The sequence below is a fragment of the Medicago sativa genome, chromosome 7 (assembly GCF_051527215.1).
Source record: "Medicago sativa cultivar Bolivia chromosome 7, Bolivia_mono, whole genome shotgun sequence".
Classification (NCBI taxonomy): domain Eukaryota; kingdom Viridiplantae; phylum Streptophyta; class Magnoliopsida; order Fabales; family Fabaceae; genus Medicago; species Medicago sativa.
The window spans coordinates 31,973,925-31,990,131 of NC_140755.1; the positions used below are offsets into that span (position 1 = coordinate 31,973,925).

At 35.6% G+C, this 16,207-nt stretch overlaps 2 protein-coding genes and 1 long non-coding RNA gene across 3 annotated transcripts; all 3 read left to right on the plus strand.

Moving 5' to 3' along the window:
• The first annotated feature begins 1,384 nt into the window (after positions 1-1,384).
• LOC146905652 (uncharacterized) lies at positions 1,385-4,281 on the plus strand. The gene is made up of 2 exons (XR_015018779.1): positions 1,385-2,188; positions 3,958-4,281. It is a non-coding gene; the product is annotated as an uncharacterized LOC146905652 (long non-coding RNA).
• Positions 4,282-7,883: 3,602 nt separating this feature from the next.
• Positions 7,884-9,542, plus strand: LOC146905653 (uncharacterized). Its single transcript, XM_085728597.1, has 4 exons — positions 7,884-8,412; positions 8,550-8,653; positions 8,755-9,038; positions 9,122-9,542. Exons 1-4 carry the CDS (start codon positions 7,884-7,886, stop codon positions 9,540-9,542), a joined length of 1,338 nt encoding a protein of 445 aa, XP_085584723.1.
• A 1,182-nt stretch (positions 9,543-10,724) lies between these two features.
• Positions 10,725-11,099, plus strand: LOC146905654 (uncharacterized). The gene has a single exon (XM_085728598.1). The coding sequence runs from the start codon at positions 10,725-10,727 to the stop codon at positions 11,097-11,099; it is 375 nt and encodes a 124-aa protein (XP_085584724.1).
• The last annotated feature ends 5,108 nt before the right edge of the window (positions 11,100-16,207 follow it).

Here is a 16,207-nt window from a genome sequence, read left to right on the forward strand (position 1 = left end):
GTAAGTATTCAAGTGGTAAGCATGAATTGAAGTCTCAATTGCTCGAACGGGTTAGCGTATTAGTTTAAGCCAACCGGTGGGAATCAGAGTAGCGCCATGGAACACATGGGAGTTTTAGTATGTATGAAGCTTCGTGAAGAATGTTCGGTTGGTAAGGCAAGTTTAGCAGAAGCATCATAAGACAAGTTAATGTCAAGAGGTTCAAGAATTTCCTACGAATATGTAAGCGGTATTGTGAGTATGTATATCAGTTAAGAATGTAAGAATCTACCTTCGGAGTTAAGTATGTTATTATGAAAGGAGATGCAACTCTCGAGTTGTGCAATGAGAATCATACTTTCGCATGCGATACTTGTTGAGTGAAAACGATACTTGTTAAAATATGTTAAGTCATGATTTTAAAGCTTTTAAAAGTTAAGATTGGTATTATGGAACTTGGGAAAGATATTTTATTTAAACTCATGGAATTATACATTTTCGAAACTGATGGAGTACGTCGTAAGTGAACTCACTTTAGACGTACAAAATTTCAGGACCAACTTGTCGTGGAAAAGTTTTGGGCGAGTTGTTAAATCTTTTTCCAAAAATATCGAAACTCGTCCGGTGGTTCCTTTATACAATCAGTTTTGGAAATGATAAAATCTTATAGTCATGTATAAATTCGTTCCAAGAACCCAAATACCAAAGTTTAAGAAAAATTTCTTTAAGGACGATTTTAGAACACGTATCGTTATCATTTAACAAGAGGCGGCACATGAAAGTATGTACCTGTTATGGAGATGACAATGTTCGTATGAAGCCAATACCATGTAGGATACACGGAATTGAATTAAGAGTCTATGATGTGTGTGCAAGTGGATGTGCTAGTAAGTTTCAAGAGTATGTGAACCATAATGTTGATTAATAGATTATCAGATGAAGTTGTGAGTTGATTACACTTTTCATGTCAAATTATATGAGTTACCCATTGGTTCGGGTGCGATAAGATGCAATGAGATTGCAATGAGATCGAAGATTTCCTAAGGCTCTGAAAAGAGATAAGAGATTCGTGGAATCGTCTAAGTGAGTAATGAAAGTAAGGGAAATGTGTCTCAAGGTATAGAAGATTTATGTATGAAATATATATACTTACCCGATAAGATTATGTATGCATGCAAAGATGTCTTAATGTTGCAAGTAAGCACTGCAGGGCAAACCTGATATCCGATAGGATTCCAGTTAAAAAGGCAAATCCTGAGTGTTCATGTTTATGATAAGATACCTCTATGAACGGTTTATGTTAAGCGGATAAGATCCAAGACCGAGACAATAAGTTTATGTGTAGCAAGGTAAGTTCTGAATCATGATATATTAAGAAAACTCTAAGTTTGAGTGATATTAAGACCAAGAAGGCTATGCTTAGTTGCAAGTGGGTTAAGAAACAAGATGAGGACATGATATGACGAACCCTTTGAGTGTGTATGAATCGAAATGTATGGCTCGGACCAAAGATAGTAAGTTTTTGTCAAGATGATTGGTAGTCGATCTCTAAATTTCGAGGACGAAATTTCTTTAAGGGGGCTAGAGTGTAACATCCCGCTCGTCTGCTAATGGAAATTTTACCTGTTAAATATATCAGAGGACTCAAATTCATGAAACGTTAGTTAATGGAAAATATTTCATAACATGTCAGCATAACACGGGAAAAGTATTAGAGTCGTTTGTTTTAGCACGTTGAGGCAAGGGTAAAAAGGTAATTGCACGCCAGAAGATATTTATTTGATTTTGGGGCAAGAATTATCTCATAATTCTTATTCTCTTCTCTCTCTTAGTTTGAGAAAATATCTTCTCCTCCTCCTCTCTTCCCTCTCACGCCTCCATCTCTCATCCCTCCACCAAACCTTTCCAAATTTTCTTCCTTCCTTGGCAAGCTTCTAAGTTATGGTTTCTCATGATCTTTTGAACTAAGAGAAGCTTGTATTATGTTTGATTTCTCTACTTCTCCTCTCAAGAATGGATTCAAAGAAATAAGGGTTTGTTGGTGTTGGGTGAAGATGAAGTTTGAAGCTTGATCTTGAACATGTTATGGTTCTTTTATGGCAAAGAATAGCAAGTATGGATGGTTTAATCAAGAAAAGAAAGTTGATCATGAGCTAGGGTTTTGGTAGTTTGAGCTTGGGACTTGAGGATGCTACAAGAAATTTACTAGGTGAGTTCCATAGATAGATTACCTACCTTTGGGTTGTTTAATCTTGTGAAGAAATTATGTTTTATGTTAGTTTAGCTTTTATGAATCTTTAGTACCCCAAAGAAATTCATGTGGTTTATATGATAAAATTGCCATGAGATATGTTTAAATAAGTCTATACAAGTTGTTGGATGTATTTGGTGCATTACAGGGTCAAATTGGACGAGTTTTGGGTCGAAAATGGCGAAAACCAGTAGCCGAAAACACCGAAAATGCAAAATTCGCAGCGCTGCGCATGTACAAGGGCGCTAGGCGCCCACACAAAAGGAGCTAGTGCTAGGCGCCCTACTCCTGGCGCCAGGCGCCCCAGACAGGACAACGTTCGCGTTGTTCTGCGTTCGGGTGCTTGGGGGCAGTCGTGTGGGGGTCCGTAGCGATCGTTTCGAAGTGTTCTTTCACTGTTTTATACTTATCTTTCTACTGGAACAAGTTTGTCTTTATCAAATCATAGAATTTATAAACGGCTTGAAACTTGGGTTTATGACATTTTCCGTCTTTAGAAATTATTGGAAATTTGCACACACCGTCAATTGATCCTTTGCATCAGAAATCATGGCAATCTTAGCATGTATCACAAGGATGGCTCAAGAAAGTTTAAGCATGATGGGGTAGTGATGAACTAAGAAAGGGAATGAATGTAGAGCCTCGGCTTAGCTAGTCGAGAACTAGAAAGATAACAAGAATCCCTAGAATGATAAGACGCGAAGTGTAATCTCTTCGCACATGAGCTAGAATGACTTAGTAAATATGTAAGTTGTGGATTGATAGGTTAGACCCCTCCACCATGTTAAGTATGAATAAGTATAAGTTACCGCCAATCGGATCAATTAAGGTTCCGAGGTAAATAAGCAAGTATGTATATGTTTAACTTATGTATGACAAGACTATGACTAATAAGTGTAGGTGACATGTCTCTTGATATCCACATCAGGGGGGATACAAGGGGTTCTCATTATGAGAACGATTTAAGCCGTAAGGTACCCGCATGTCACTGAGTAACAAGACGTAGGTGCTCGTGTCTCTTGTTATCCACGCCAGGGGATACGGGAGGTTCTCGACCTAAGGGGAACGGTTTAAGCCGCAAGGGACCCGCACGACACCGAGGGAGTCCGATGTACGTACATCGGCCATGTATGGGATTGATCTCGGGATTACTCCACCCGGGACTATCCGTAAAATGAATCAAGATAATATTGTTTGTTCAACGCTAACCTAATGAATGAACTTATGTACGTTTATGTATGTTATGATTATGATTCTATGCACGACTATGATTATGATCATGTAAGAATCCATGCACGTTTATGTTTAAGAACAAGAGCACTAGATGCTATATGACAAGCTTAAGGCATGGAATAGAACAAGTAAGAACATGATACCGAAGACGATCTTAGGTTTCCCCTAATCGTCCGGTTTAGAATCGTGCCATGATTATGTTATGTTTAGGCCTCAATACATAGAGTGTATTCTTGGCAATGCGGTTTTAGGTTCCCCCTCAACCGCCATGACACGTATAGGAAGTGAAGCCTATAACAAGTTAAGATAAGACTATGACGGCTCTAGTATGCACGACCGTCTAGTATGTAAGTCCCCACACACGTATAGTCAACCGTCAGGTTGTAATGTAGACACGTGGTGACCGTAGGTTTCCCCTTGAGGCTGCCTATAGCCTAGGATTTAGGGGAACTCACTGAGACATTATGTCTCATCCCAATCCTTATTTGTTTCAGATAAACATGTTGGATTTGCAAGCTTGAAGTCGGATGGATATTTCAACAAGTGTGCGTTCGTGTCGCTGCAGGATGCTTTGGATTTTAAGGATGAATTATATATGTATGGTTGAGATGGTTATGTTATTTATGTTCGAACGTAATTTGTTGTATAAATATTCATTTGTATGTAGTTTATGCTGTAAATTTTAATGTATCCAGTACTAATATTAACGCACGTGCTAGACTTTCTAGATACGTCTGGTATGGGTGTTACACAAACTTAAACTCCACATGTTGGTATTCTTTTATTTGTATTTAGTTTTGATTTAAATTTAATATTAATTTTGACTATTTTAATTTAAATTAGTAAAAATATTAATTATTAAAGTTGTAGAAAATTTATTAAAATAAATTTTACTTTAACAAATTGTAAAAAAATAATAACTCCTAAAAAAGTTGTAAAAAATAATAAATATATGATAATCCCCTAAACAAATTAAATATATAATATAAAAGTATAACAGTTAGTTCAAAATGAATAAAAAAATAGGGTTAAATATGTTTTTGGTCCCTATGTATATACTAACTTTTCGTTTTAGTCCCTCTAAAATTTTCCTTCAACTTTTAGTTCCTATAAAATTTTCCATCTTCACTTTTGGTCCATTTTTTAAAGTAAACTCATATGTAGAATACATATTTTTGAATAAAAGTTTGCAGAAAAATTCATAATATCATAAGAATCTCTCCCAAAAAAAATTAGAATTTTTTAACAAAACATGAATTTAATATGAATTTTTATATGTTTGACGGTTAAAAATTCATAATTAATTTATGTTTTGTTAAAAAATTCTAATTTTTTGGGGGTTTTTTTTTTTACAATATTCTACACATTTCAGCATAATTTCATGAAAAAAAATACAAAATTTAACTTAAAAATAGGGACCAAAAGTAGTGATTGAAAATTTTATAGGGACTAAAAGTTGAAGAAATTTTTTAGAGGGTCTAAAACGAAAAGTTGGTATATTTATAGGGACCAAACACATATTTAACCCAAAAAAATATAATCTTTGGCTCAAAATGAAAAATGATACAACATTCCACTATTTGAATGATAGCAAATGAGAAACGTAGTTTGTACTCCCTCCGGTTTTGAATATAAGAATAAAACAAAATATCTATTAAAAAAGTGGATTGACTACATTTAAATCATAGTTAAAAAAAGGACACTTGTTAAGGATTCAAAAGAAAGAGAGGTGATTCTTCGCGGCCAACAATGAGAGAGAGCGTGAGAGAGACCAAGAGAGGTGATTCTTCGCGGCTTTGCCATGAACAATCACGCCGGCATTATTCTTCACCGGCGGTGAGGACAAAAGCGGGGGAAAGGGGGCCAAGCAGGGTGCCAGATATTGGGGGGATGGGGATGATTGGACTGTGGTGCGAGAGCGGAAGAGGAAAGTGCAAGGACAGGTGGTTCGAGGACAGGACGGACAGCGGGACATCGAGCGGCATGGAGGTTCAGAGGCATCGCAGCAGCATAGGGTCAGGTCATCTTCTCGTCGGCTTTTGGAGACTGAATTCGATACAGTTCAAAACCCTAGGCAGGGCGCGGTTGCAAAAGAACATTACAGATCTCGTTCTTCTGTTTGGGATCGGCTTGGACAGTCTTCTAGGGTTACTGAACCGGTCTTGCAACCAATCACATGTGCAATTCGATCAGGTACAACAGCCGGTGGTGCAACACAGAACCATTTAGTGAATCAGTCAGGTGTTCATGGTGCAATTTCAGCGAACACCAAAACTGATGCAAACGCCATCATTCAAAAACGGTATGTCACATTTTATTTCACTAATGTGCCAGATTTGATGCCTTATTTTTACGTTAAAAAGGCATTTGAGGTGTGTGGTATATTGGACAATTTATTTCTGTCGAGGAAAAGAAACAAGCAGGGACATGTTTATGGCTTTGTTAGATATGTTAATGTTAGGGACACAGATAAACTTCTCAAGGCTCTTAACAATGTAACTTTAGGCCATTTTCGTGTATGGGCGAAGGTTGCTCGTTTTCAACGTAAGCCTGTCGGAGAGATGGTGTCAAGGGAGTTGGAGGATGTTAGGGGAGAGGGTGTCACGGGAAAGAAGATGGTTAGGGTGGAAGGTGTAGACGGTGAGGGAGAAAAAAGAGAGCCGGTTAGAAAAAATTCAGAAGTAGGAGGACGAGGGATTGAGGTGAGGGAGCACGTGAGTCTGGGTAAAGAAAGGGCGAAGGTTGTTGATGGGGAGGGTGATGCTAGGAAGGATGTGGTAGTGAAGGAAATCAATGCATTCAAATGCATTACGGTTCATGATAAGATGGCTGATGTTCACATGTCAAAGTCACAAGTTGTTGGTAATGCAGGGACACAGTCTGTTTCTAAATTACTCCGCACTTATAGATCTAATTCTGAGGATTTATCTTGGGCACGAAAGGGTGTGGTTGCAACAGTATTGTATGGGGAAGCTATTCCGGTAATTCAAACTCGAATTATGGATGCTGGTTTTGATGACTTGGATATCATTCCGATGGGTGCAGACAAATTTTTTATCAGGTGTGTTTCAGATGCGGATGTCATGCAGGTGATAGATAATGCACGTGATTTTTTCAATTTATTTTTTTCTCACATTGTCCGATGGAACAAAGATATTGTCAAGTTTGAAAGGGGAGCTTGGGTGCGTGTTTACGGCATTCCCATTCATGCTTGGAATGCATCTTTTTTCAAGTTGGCTATTATGGACTGTGGTAGATTTTTAAGGCTGGATAATATTACAGTTGCCAAGGACAGATTTGATTATGCACGAGTTTTATTAGCAACATCTTCATTGGATGTTATTAATTGTTCAGAAAAAATGGTGGTAGATGGGGTGATGGCAGATTTAAAAATAATTGAGGAGTGGGGTTTCGCTCTTGGAGAGGATGCTTGTTTATTAGAGGAGGAAGATGTAGATTCGAAGGCATCAATACCAGATAACAACTACGATGAGGAACCACATGAACACAGAGATAGTGTGGTTGATCTTGTAAACAATCTAGCCGAGGATTGGATTGAGAAAGAAAAAGAGATCGTTGTTACATATCCTACCAAGATTCCATCTGCGCAAAAGGTTGGGATTTTGTCATCAGACATGGATCTTGCAATTCACATTGAGTCCGATTCACATGAGTCTGAAGTTCCTCCGAAGTTGTTATTGTCAAAGGCTGATCATGTGATGCTTAATTGTGATAAAGATGTTGAGGAAATCAGCAAGATATCTTCAGTTAAAGTGACCCCGAAAGTGGTCAAATAGGTTGTCGGCGATGTTTTAGACAATGATAAACGTACAACCAGACAACATTCTTGCCCTCCGATGGCGACTCGATCCGTTACATCAGGGCCGTGGAGCCTTGAATGGCTCAAAGATCATGTTCATGGTGAAGCTGGGGTGGTATCCTCATCCAAATATGTTTCAAAGCCAAGTACATCCAAAACTTTGGTGGACAGCAGCGCTAATATTAAGATGAAAGCAAGGGGCAGTTTGAAACATCCACTTCATAATGTAAAGAAAATTGCTCGTTTACCAGATCATGACCGTAAGCTAGTCCTTAAAATTTTAATGAAGAAACGAAGACGCAAAGTGGCTAATTTAGTAGAAGCTTTGCCTTTTTCTATTCCTATAGGACCACAAACATCCGATTCTTCTTCTTCAGCGTCTGTTAATAATGACTGGAAGAATTGGGTTGTGTTAAAGGGTAAGGAGGAGGAGTTATTGAACGATGTTAAAGATTTTGGTAAGACATTGGGTGTTAAATTTTACAATGATAAATGTAACCAATTTCGATTATTATCGAGAGGTCGGAAACAAAACAAGGAAGTGCAGGGTGGTCCAAAGACAGGGGCGCATTCTGAGTAAGGTAGGGTCGGTTGTTAGTCATGGGAGAAGGGGTTGTAATGAAGATTCTCTCTTGGAATGTTAGAGGTTTATGTGGGTATGCTAAAAAGCCAGAAGTCCGCAAACTTATAGCTGAAAAAATTCCTTCCATTGTTTGTCTGCAAGAAACGAAGTTGTCTGTCATTGATGCTGCTTTGTCTTTATCCTTATGGGGCTCTTCTACTCATTCATATTCTTTCCGACCAGCTGTGGGGGCGTCTGGGGGCTTGTTAATTATGTGGGACACTGCAGTGGTCGAGTTTTGGTCATCAGTTAGTTTTAAGCATGTGCTAATTATTCATGGGCGGTTTCTTGATTCAAATGATGAATTTCATCTCTTCAACATTTATGCTCCTTGTGATAATGGTGCGAAACAATTATTATGGAATTCTTTGTCCGGTTATCTTCAACAATTGGTGGGAATTTTTTTTTGTTTGTGTGGGGATTTTAACGCGGTGCGTAGTATGGAAGAAAGAAGGTCTAGGGGAACTGCGATTCAGTCCTTTGATTACATGGCAGAGGCTTCACGTGGTATAAAGGGGATGGCAATTCCATGAGTCGCATAGATAGATTTTTGCTTTCTGAGGAGTGGTGTGTAAAATGGCCCAACTGCTTGCAAGTTGCTTCTTTGCGTGGTTTATCTGACCATTGTCCATTGGTTTTATCAGTGGATGATCACAATTGGGGACCGAAGCCGGTGAGAATGTTGAAATGTTGGTCTGATGTTCCGGGGTACCATCAATATGTTCGATCAAAATTACAATCATACCAGGTAGAAGGTTGGGGGGTTTTATTTTGAAGGAAAAATTGAAAAGAATCAAAGGTGATCTCAAAGAATGGCATCTAACGCATTCTCACAATTTACCCGGCAAGATTAATTCCCTAAAGAATCAGATTGATGTGTTGGAGTCTAAGGGAGAGGTGGATATTTTATCTGAGGAAGAAGTGAATGCTTTACATGATTTATCTTCTGAACTTCATTCTTTATCAAGGGCTAACACTAGTATATCTTGGCAACAATCTCGTTTATTATGGCTTCGCGAAGGGGATGCAAATTCAAAGTATTTTCATGCTATCATGTCTGGTAGACGCCGACGCAATGCCATTTCTTCGGTTACAATGAACAATAATGTTATAGAGGGAGTTGATAATGTCCGGCAAGCAGTGTTTGGTCACTTTCAGTCTCATTTTCAAGCGCTCCAAATTAACATGCCTAGGGTGGAGACTTACATTTTCGTAGGTTGAATGCATCTGATGGTAATTTTCTGACTTGTCCATTCCGTGAAGAAGAGGTAAAGGCGGCTGTGTGGGATTGTGATAGTTTCAAAAGTCCTGGTCCGGATGGTGTTCATCTTGGTTTTATAAAAGATTTCTGGTTGGATTTGAAGCATGACATTATGAGGTTCATATCAGATTTTCACCGTAACGGTCGCCTTTCGAAAGGTATTAACAGTACTTTCATTGCCCTTATTCCAAAGATTGATAATCCGCAACGCCTTAATGATTTTCGCCCCATTGCTTTAATTGGTTGTTTATATAAAATTTTGGCGAAATTGTTGGCCAATCGTTTGAGGCATGTGGTGGGTAAGGTTGTATCAGAAACCCAAACAGCTTTTGTTAAGGACAGACAAATTCTTGATGGCATCCTTATTGCTAACTAAGCCGTTGATGAAGCTCGTAAGATGAATAAAGAAATGTTATTGTTCAAGGTTGATTTTGAAAAGGCTTATGACTCAGTTGATTGGGGTTACTTGGATGATGTTATGGGAAGAATGTCTTTTCCTACCTTGTGGCGAAAGTGGATGAAGGAATGTGTTTCTACAGCAACTGCGTCAATATTGGTTAATGGTAGTCCAACAGATGAATTCCAATTGAAAAGGGGTTTACGTCAGGGTGACCCGCTTTCTCCTTTTCTTTTTCTTCTCGCAGCAGAAGGCTTAAATATTTTGATGTCTGAGGCGGTGAATGTGACACTCTTTACAGGGTACTCAATTGGGGCGCAAAATCCCACCGTGCTTTCTCACTTGCAATTTGCTGATGATACTCTTCTGATAGGTGTTAAGAGTTGGGCGAATGTTCGAGCTTTAAGGGCTGTTCTGGTTCTTTTTGAAAATATGTCAGGGTTGAAGGTAAACTATCACAAGAGTAGTTTGTTTGGTATTAATATTGAAGACTCGTGGTTACGTGAAGCTGCTTCTATTTTATCTTGCAAAGTGGGTCGCATTCCTTTCATTTATCTTGGCCTCCCCATTGGGGGTGATCCTAGACGTCTGGCTTTTTGGGATCCGGTTATTTATCGAATAAAATCTAGGCTGTCTGAGTGGAATAGCAGAAGTCTGTCTTATGGGGGTCGCTTGATTCTCCTCAAATCTGTCCTGTCTTCACTGCCTGTCTACGCCCTTTCTTTTTTCAGAGCTCCCGCAGGTATAATCTCTTCCATCGAATCTATTCTTATTAATTTCTTTTGGGGTGGGGGTGAGGATAATAGGAAAATTGCTTGGGTCGATTGGAACTCTATTTGTTTGAGTAAGGAGGTTGGTGGTTTGGGGGTAAGGAGGCTGAAAGAGTTCAATATTGCTCTTTTGGCTAAATGGTGTTGGAGGTGTTTAGTGGATAGGGAAGAGCTGTGGTTTAAGGTGTTATTGTCTCGTTATGTTGAGGAGAGAGGGCGGCCCAGAGAGGGAGGTAGGTTGGGGTCGGCGTGGTGGAGGGACATTGTTAAAATTCGAGAGGGGATAGGTGTTTAAGGTGGAGGTTGGTTTGAAGAGAATATTTCTGTACGTCTTGGTAACGGCCTTAACACTTATTTTTGGTCGGATTGTTGGGTGGGGTCGGTGTCGTTAATGGAGAGATTTAGAAGGTTATTTGATTTATCGGTTCATCAGACTTTGACGGTAGGTGCGATGCAGGCTTTAGGTTGGGGTGAGGATGGGGAGGCTTGGAGGTGGAGACGTCGTCTGTTTGCCTGGGAGGAGGATTTAGTAGTGGAGATTAGGAATTTGTTGTCTAACATTTCTTTGCAGGACTCTGAGACTGATGTTTGGCTTTGGCGACCGGATCCTACAGTAGGTTATACGGTTCGCGGAGTGTATCAAATGCTTACGAGGCAGGAGATACAGGGTCACGATTTGGCTTCGGATGCACCTTGGCATAAAAATGTTCCTTTGAAAGTGTCTATTTGTGCTTGGCGTCTCTTTCACAATAGATGGCCAACATAGGATAACTTGGTGCGGCGAGGTGTTATCTCTTCTGACAATCAACTATGTGTTTCAGGATGTGGTCAACAAGAAACATTAGACCACTTAATAATTCATTGTAACGTGTTTGGTGATCTTTGGAAGCTTATTAAGTCTTGGATAGGTGTGTATTCTGTGGACCCCTTACAGGTTATGGATCACTTTAATCAATTTGTTCACTCTTCAGGTGGTTATGCCCCCCGTCGGTCATTCTTACATTTGATTTGGCTTTGTTGCATATGGGTAATTTGGAATGAAAGAAACCAAAGACTCTTTTCCAACAAAGCCAACACGATGGAACAGCTATTGGAAAAAGTTAAGATGTTTTCTCTTCGTTGGTTGAAAGCTAAAAATGTATGCTTTCCTTTTGGTTTTCATTTATGGTGGCAGCAACCCCTTGCTTGTTAGGGGATTTACTGATTTGTTTTATTCTTTTCAAAACCTTTTGAACGGTGTGTGACATCGGTTGTAATCTTGTTTTGTCTCTTTTTGCACTTCTTGTGCTAGGGAGCAAAACTATTGTTTGTTAATATATATCTCATTTTGGCTTGTTCAAAAAAAAAAGGATTCAAAAGATAAAATGATTTATAAATTTTATGTTGAAATAGTTCTTTTTTTAGTTTTAATATGTTGAATACACAATTTCTTAGAAAAAGTTTATTCATTTGACTTCTAAACAAGTGCCCTTGTGACACTTGTTAAAATTTCTCTTAAATAATTACTAGGTATATAACCCGTGCGTTGCACGGGTTTGATTAAAATAGTGACCAAATGATTTATAACATATTTTTTGCGACCAAATTATTTTGTAACATTTTTTAAAATATAGTGATATGATTATGTTTAATATTAATCTATATTAAAATATTAGTGTTGTTTAAAAATATGAGAATTTCTAGATTTATATCGTAGGTTTATGTAAATATCTTAAGGACAATGAATATAATTTTTTATGGATCTTATAACATTTTATAAATTGAAAGACATATGCCATAATTTATCCTATTAGTGTGATCATATATGAGTATTTCTTATTGTCAAAAAAAAATATATGAGTATTTCTTTTTTGGGATTTCAATGGTGTAGTCATGCTTGTTATCAATGTTTGCTCATAAGAAAAATTGAAATAAGCTTCGGTTAGCATATAATTAATTTTTGGTGGTTTTGTCTTTTTCATCTTTTGTTCATGTTCTTGAAAATTATGCAAAGTGGCGCAACGACTTACTTTTATTTTCCTATATCTTAGTTAAGGTCTCTCATATTTATTAAAAACACAATTCTTGGGTCGATAAATTAGGTTCTTTTTAAGATGTAACATCCACTTTTGAAATTCTACAGACTTATAATTGGTCAAAAAACATTTAGTCAACGATTTAGTTAACCTTCTTATCACTTTGCATGATCCTTTTTTTTTTTTTTTTTTCTTTTCCCTTTCATGGATCATGTTTATGTTCTCCAATAGGTGGCATTTAGGGTGGGTAGGAGGAATTCTTTCCCACCATGGGAAAGTCTCCTTTTGGTGGACATGTGGCGGTTTCAACAAGTCAAACTTAAAAATGTAATAAAATTAATTAGCTTATTTTAATACCTTGCTACTACACCTCCCAGCTGCTTTATGCTTCTGTTCTGCACTCCCAGTTACTTGGACATTCATTTTACCATTATACCCCTTTTTTCTCCTTATTTTACTTTCATTTCTGTAAAACATAGAACAACCATTGTTCTTCCACAATAAATTGTTTATTCACTATGATTGTTGTTGTAATAATTCAATCTCATCTACTAACGTTGCATTTTTCAATACCAATTTGAAATTGTAAATTTAGTTCTCTAATGATGAAGGGTATGCGATGGTTTTTCAACTTGATACCTACAACAAGGATTTTTTTTTTTTTTTTTTTTAAGGATACAACAAGTAAATTTTTAATCACTCTTCAATTGAAGGCTTAGTAGAAACATCTGAATAAATAACATTGGTAATACAAAATTATTACTCGCAACTATTTGATGAAGCCAATAACATTGCTTAAAAACAAAATTACAGCTAAAAAAAATTGTTTAAGAGCTTAACCACTTTTTTACGAGCCTTGTAATTAACGAATTTTTTTTCATTAAGCCCTGAGAACATTATATGGATATATGACATTTCCTTGCATCCATGTACCATTTATATTATTTTTTTAAGAAGCTTAATCATTTTTTAAACGAGCCTTGGAATTAATGAAAAAAAATTGATTAAGCCTAAGAACATTATATCCTTGCATCCATATGTATCATTTATATAGACAAAATTTCTTGCTGCGACAAGTGGTTGAAAGAAATTTTGTAAATTAATTAAGGGTGGTTGGAAATTAAATGGGGAGTAATTTTTAAAAACATTGGGTGCCAGCAATTTTTTTAAAAGCAATATTTGATTTAATTTATTATTTTCGTTTCCCATTCTTAGCAAAACAAAAAAATTTAAGCCCAAAATCAAACACATAAAGCTCAGATTGAATTATAATAACAATAAAATATTATTTGTTTGGTCATCATTTTTGTCACAAGTGATGTTACAAAAAGTTGCCAAGAGGTTGCAGGGAAACAAAGTGAGTGAATCTGAACCATTCAATTAGAATAATAATATATCAATGCTTTAAAATGGTATTTTCTCATGGTGGGAAAGTATTCCCCCTACCCACCCTAAATGCCACGTCTCCAATATTTTTCTTTTTCTTTTTTCTTTTATTATTGTGTTTTCCTATATAACACTATTATTTTGAGATGGGGTTTCTTTTAGTACTACTCAATCATATATAAATAATAATATAATAAAAAATGTGAGATTTTTATTTCTAGAATAAAAAAGGGTAAGATTTTTATGAAAGTGAATCTTAATGTCTTTAACATTAGAGATTGTTAGGTAGGAGTAAGTGAAAAGTTTTTCAGAGAGTTTCACATAATCACAATTTTAATTTAATATTTGAAAGGATAAGAAAATCCAAAAGAAGTCCTTATATCAAGCACGTAGTATATATGAGAGAAAAAGAGACAAATTTACCAAATAGTTGAGTTCCATCATTATCCTTCTTTTGTTACAATAACCATATCACAACATGGTTGACAAAGTCAAAATCTTTTACTTCCAACTTAAACATCCAAGTAGATCACAAACACTTTGAATACAACATATATATTTAGAAATAAGACAGATAATTTATATTTCTAAATTTATGGGTTTGTTATTCTTTGATTGAATGTCTGCAACATCAACTTGTTGTCAATTCACTATATTATTACTTCAAAAATAAAATAATTAGTTTAAATTTAATCTTTTAAAAAAAATCTATAACATCTACTACATAAAACAATTGCAATACGAATTACATAATTTAATTCAGTATAGGCAATTAATGTTAAAGACATATACTTACACTATGAGATGTCATTTTTCAAAGGCTTTATGAGCAGCAAGGATGCAACAAAAGCAAAAATAGAAGTGTTATCCTTTACTCCTCATTCACATGAAAACATAGTCACATATATATTAAGCAATAAAAGAAAATAAAAAAGAAAGGTAGAAAAGTAGTCAATGAATAATCCAGATATATGTGAAGAGTAAGAAAGATAAACAAAAACTACAAAACTAAATTATAGAGTATCACCAAGAGTTTGAAGAATATCACGCAAGAGTTGTATGTTAGAGAAAAATGGCAAGAAGTTAAATTAGGAGATTCTTTTTCTTCATGAATCAACAATGGAGGGTGATATTTTATATGTGGGAATGATTGGTTCATTAAGGGAATTTTTATCATATTTTCAATGATTGGGTCTTTTGAATGACTATGTAACGATATGGGTTAAAATAATTGGTAGGTCTTAAACATATTTAAGCTTATGAGTTAAAATACTTACAGATCACATAAAAGATTTACTTTCACGTAATCTTTTGGCATGTAACGATATTTTGTTTAAAATTACACAAAATAGTATTTTATTATTTCAAAAATAATAAAATAATTATTACTTCAATTTGATGTCTGCAACATTAACTTGTTGCCAATTCAATATAACTATTAATTACTTCAAAAATAAAATCATTAGTTTAAATTTAATCTTTTAAAAAAAACCTATTACATCTGCTACATAAAACAATTACAATACGAATTACATAATTTAATTCAGTATAGGCAAATATTAATGTTAAAGACATATACTTATACTATGAGATGTCATTTTTCTAGGGCTTTATGAGCAGCAAGGATGCAACAAAAGCAAAAATAGAAGTGTTATCCTTTACTCCTCATTCACATGAAAAAATAGTCACATATATATTAAGCAATAAAAGAAAATAAAAAAGAAAGGTAGAAAAGTAGTCAATGAATAATCCATATATATGTGAAAAGTAAGAAAGATAAACAACAAAACTAAATTATAGAGTATCGCCAAGAGTTTGAAGAATATCACTCAAGAGTTGTATGTTAGAGAAAAATGGCAAGAAGTTAAATTAGAAGATTTTTTTTTCATGGATCGACAATGGAGGGTGATATTTTATATGTGGGAATGATCGGTTCATTAAAAGAATTTTTATCATATTTTCAATGATCGAGTCTTTTGAATGACTATGTAACGATATGGGTTAAAATAATTTGTAGGTCTTAAACATATTTAAGCTTATGGGTTAAAATACTTACATATCACATAAAATATTTACTTTCATATAGTCTTTTGGCGATATTTTGTTTAAAATTACACATAATTATATTTTATCCTAGCAATTAAATAACAGTTAAATTCTGAAAGGCTTAAAATTCCTTCTTTAAAAGAAACTCTTAAAATCCACTTGTAAATACCTCCAAGAGTTACATCGGTTATGATTTCATGACCATTTTTGTTAGATTATAAATGATAAATAAGATGATAATTAAGTTTTATATTCCTTAAAAAAAATTATATGAACCGTAGGATTTCAATGGCAACATAAATGTGTGGAGATAAATAAAACCTTTTAAATATTAAATTATAAAAAGCAATGTCTTTTTTTTTCAATTCAAAGAAGACAATGGGTCTATCAAACCTTTTTGTAGAGTGATAATTAGATAAATAGATAG